General features: G+C 36.5%; 1 protein-coding gene across 1 annotated transcript in view; it reads left to right on the top strand.

Annotated features, from left to right (window-relative positions):
- NAEGRDRAFT_74514 (uncharacterized protein) overlaps positions 1-256 on the top strand; it is a gene marked incomplete at both ends in the record, with an annotated part of 3,153 nt that extends 2,897 nt beyond the window's left edge. Inside the window, one exon of the mRNA XM_002670410.1 lies at positions 189-256. Within this exon, the coding sequence (XP_002670456.1) occupies positions 189-256 (68 nt within the window). The remainder of the gene's footprint in view (positions 1-188) is intronic.
- Between the last annotated feature and the right edge of the window lie 543 nt (positions 257-799).

Here is a 799-nt window from a genome sequence, read left to right as displayed (position 1 = left end):
GATGTATACTCACCAAATGGAACATTTTCATGTCAGGATTCAATATGTTTTGATGAGAAACTCAAAAGTTATTGTTGACCTCTTTTACCTCACATCTTCCCTTTTCACTCTATACTTTTATATCTACAGACATGAACTTTTATAATTTGATATGAAAGTGATTATGAATATTGTTTATGATGATATAGACTATATAATCTCATTAAAGGATTTTGAAATTAACATTCTTCCTATAGTTTCATTTTACAAATTTTAATCTGACATTATTTACAAAGTTAATATTTTATAAATTGAAAAACTAAATATAACACGTTGTTCTACTCATCATTAGCTATCGAATGATATAAAATTTAATGATATTTGAATAAGTTTATAATTTTGGGCTAGGGTTTGAACATTGGGTTTAGAAGAATTCTATTTTTAGAATTGGGTTTGGGTTTGGGTTTGGGTTTGGGTTTGGGTTTGGGTTTGGGTTTGGGTTTGGGTTTGGGTTTGGGTTTGGGTTTGGGTTTGGGTTTGGGTTTGGGTTTGGGTTTGGGTTTGGGTTTGGGTTTGGGTTTGGGTTTGGGTTTGGGTTTGGGTTTGGGTTTGGGTTTGGGTTTGGGTTTGGGTTTGGGTTTGGGTTTGGGTTTGGGTTTGGGTTTGGGTTTGGGTTTGGGTTTGGGTTGGGTTTGGGTTTGGGTTTGGGTTTGGGTTTGGGTTTGGGTTTGGGTTTGGGTTTGGGTTTGGGTTTGGGTTTGGGTTTGGGTTTGGGTTTGGGTTTGGGTTTGGGTTTGGGTTTGGGTTTGGGTTTGGGTTA

Source organism: Naegleria gruberi (assembly GCF_000004985.1).
Source record: "Naegleria gruberi genomic scaffold NAEGRscaffold_71, whole genome shotgun sequence".
NCBI lineage: Eukaryota > Heterolobosea > Eutetramitea > Acrasida > Naegleriidae > Naegleria > Naegleria gruberi.
The sequence above is the reverse complement of the archived record's forward strand: the minus strand, read 5'-3'. Positions and strand labels throughout refer to the sequence as shown.